General features: G+C 56.3%; 1 protein-coding gene across 1 annotated transcript in view; it reads right to left on the bottom strand.

Annotated features, from left to right (window-relative positions):
* Nucleotides 1-227: 227 nt before the first annotated feature.
* Nucleotides 228-1,666, bottom strand: part of NOX5 (NADPH oxidase, EF-hand calcium binding domain 5) — a gene marked incomplete at its 5' end in the record, with an annotated part of 7,038 nt that continues 5,599 nt past the window's right edge. The window contains 4 exon segments of the mRNA XM_009084031.1: nucleotides 228-359; nucleotides 1,028-1,194; nucleotides 1,305-1,404; nucleotides 1,585-1,659. Coding sequence (XP_009082279.1) covers nucleotides 228-359; nucleotides 1,028-1,194; nucleotides 1,305-1,404; nucleotides 1,585-1,659 — 474 coding nt within the window.

Genomic DNA, 1,666 nt, shown 5'->3' with positions numbered 1-1,666 from the left:
CATCCCAAATTCATGGAAGGTGCTTCATGCCCTCATTCCCTCCATCCCAAAGTGCTCTGAAACACTACTTCTCCCCAAGCTCCCAGCATGGATGCTCCAGGACCTCCATCTCCATCCCACATGGCTACAGGATCCCATCCCTCCACCCCAAATCCCACCCCATCCCCTCCCTATCCCACCCTCCCTGTCCCTTTCCTGCTGTGCCTTCCACCCTTTCCAGCCCTTCTCTAGAAGTTTTCCTTGGAGAAGCGGAAGCCGAAGCGCTCACAGTGCCCTCGGATGACCTTGGCCATGGCTGGAGAGCCACAGAAGAACACCTGGACTTTCCCTCTCCTCTCCTCTGCCACCTTTCCAAACACCTGGAGCACATGGAGAACAGGAGGTGGTGGCCAGATCCATGGGATTGGTGGCCCAAGATCTCACCTAGCCCTCCCTCTGGCAGTAGGAAGCCATTTCCTCTTCTCCTATATTCCCAGGGAAGAAAAGCCCAGAAAACCCAAAATCTGAGGAGTATCCAAGAGGATTAGAGGTTTGGAATGAGATGATCTTGAAGGTCCTTCCAATCCAATCCAAACCATTCCATAATCTATGATCCTTACCGGCTGTGGTGTCACTCAGCCTCCTCATGCCCTGGGACACCTTCCCATGGGAAGGAGACACTTCCCTAAGTCTGGATATCCCAGTGCATCCAAAATGGGGCTCTCCATGGTGTCCTCCACAAGGAGCAGGTTTGGGAGCTCTGTGCCACCAGCCCTTCCCTTGCTCCACCAGCCCTTCCCTTGCTCCACCAGCCCTTCCCATTGTCCTCCAGCCTTTCCCTTGCTCCTTCATCCTTTCCCTTGCTCCACCAGCCTTTCCCTTGCTCCACCAAACAGCCCCTTCCTTTCTCCACCATCCTTATTCCATCAACTCTTCCTTAGCTCCTCCAGCCCTTCCCTTGCTCGTCTGGTTCTTCTGTTGCTCCAACAGCCTTTCCCTTGTTTCTCCATCCTCTGCCTGGCTCCACCCACCCTTCCCTGCTCCTGACCTTGCTCCAGTCGGGCCGCCCGGGCTGTGTCCGTGTGCGCAGGCCGGTGATGGAATCGCGGTGTTCCTTGGCAGCTAGCAGGTCCAGGGCCACCTGGAGCCCCACAGCCTTCACATCACTCTTGCCCAGGGCCGATGTCATGTACATGTGCAGCTCCAGAAACCTCCCTGGGGATTCCAGGGGGGATCCAGCCCTGCTCCAGGCTACCCAGCTCCAAGTGGGAGATGTCCTGGGAGCAATCCTGGACACTCCTGTGCTGTCCTTGCTTCCCGCTCACCTCCTGGCTCCAGCTCTGCCTGCTCCAGCTCCAGCTTGGTCAGAAGGCTGACAAACCACTCAAAGTGCTTCTGGTCCCTGTTTATCCAGATGAAATCCACCTGGAAAGACACAGCAGCACAGGGATCAAATCCTGTCACTAAATCCAGGTAGATCCTATCCAAACCTTCTGGACTGGAGGGATGCTTATGGCTTTCTACCTCTGGGAGGCTGCAGCCTTCCTACCCACATCCCAGGGCAAACTTCCATCCCACATCCCCTCCTCCTGCTCCCGTTCCTACCTTCCTGAGTGTCATCTCCTCATCCCTCACGTCCTCACGCCAGGAGTAGTGGCAGTTGGGACAGTTCTGCTTCCGCTGGCGA

The sequence above is a fragment of the Acanthisitta chloris genome, unplaced genomic scaffold (genome assembly GCF_000695815.1).
Source record: "Acanthisitta chloris isolate BGI_N310 unplaced genomic scaffold, ASM69581v1 scaffold20411, whole genome shotgun sequence".
Taxonomy (NCBI): domain Eukaryota; kingdom Metazoa; phylum Chordata; class Aves; order Passeriformes; family Acanthisittidae; genus Acanthisitta; species Acanthisitta chloris.
Note: the sequence above shows the minus strand (reverse complement) of the source record. Positions and strands in the feature narration are given on the sequence as shown.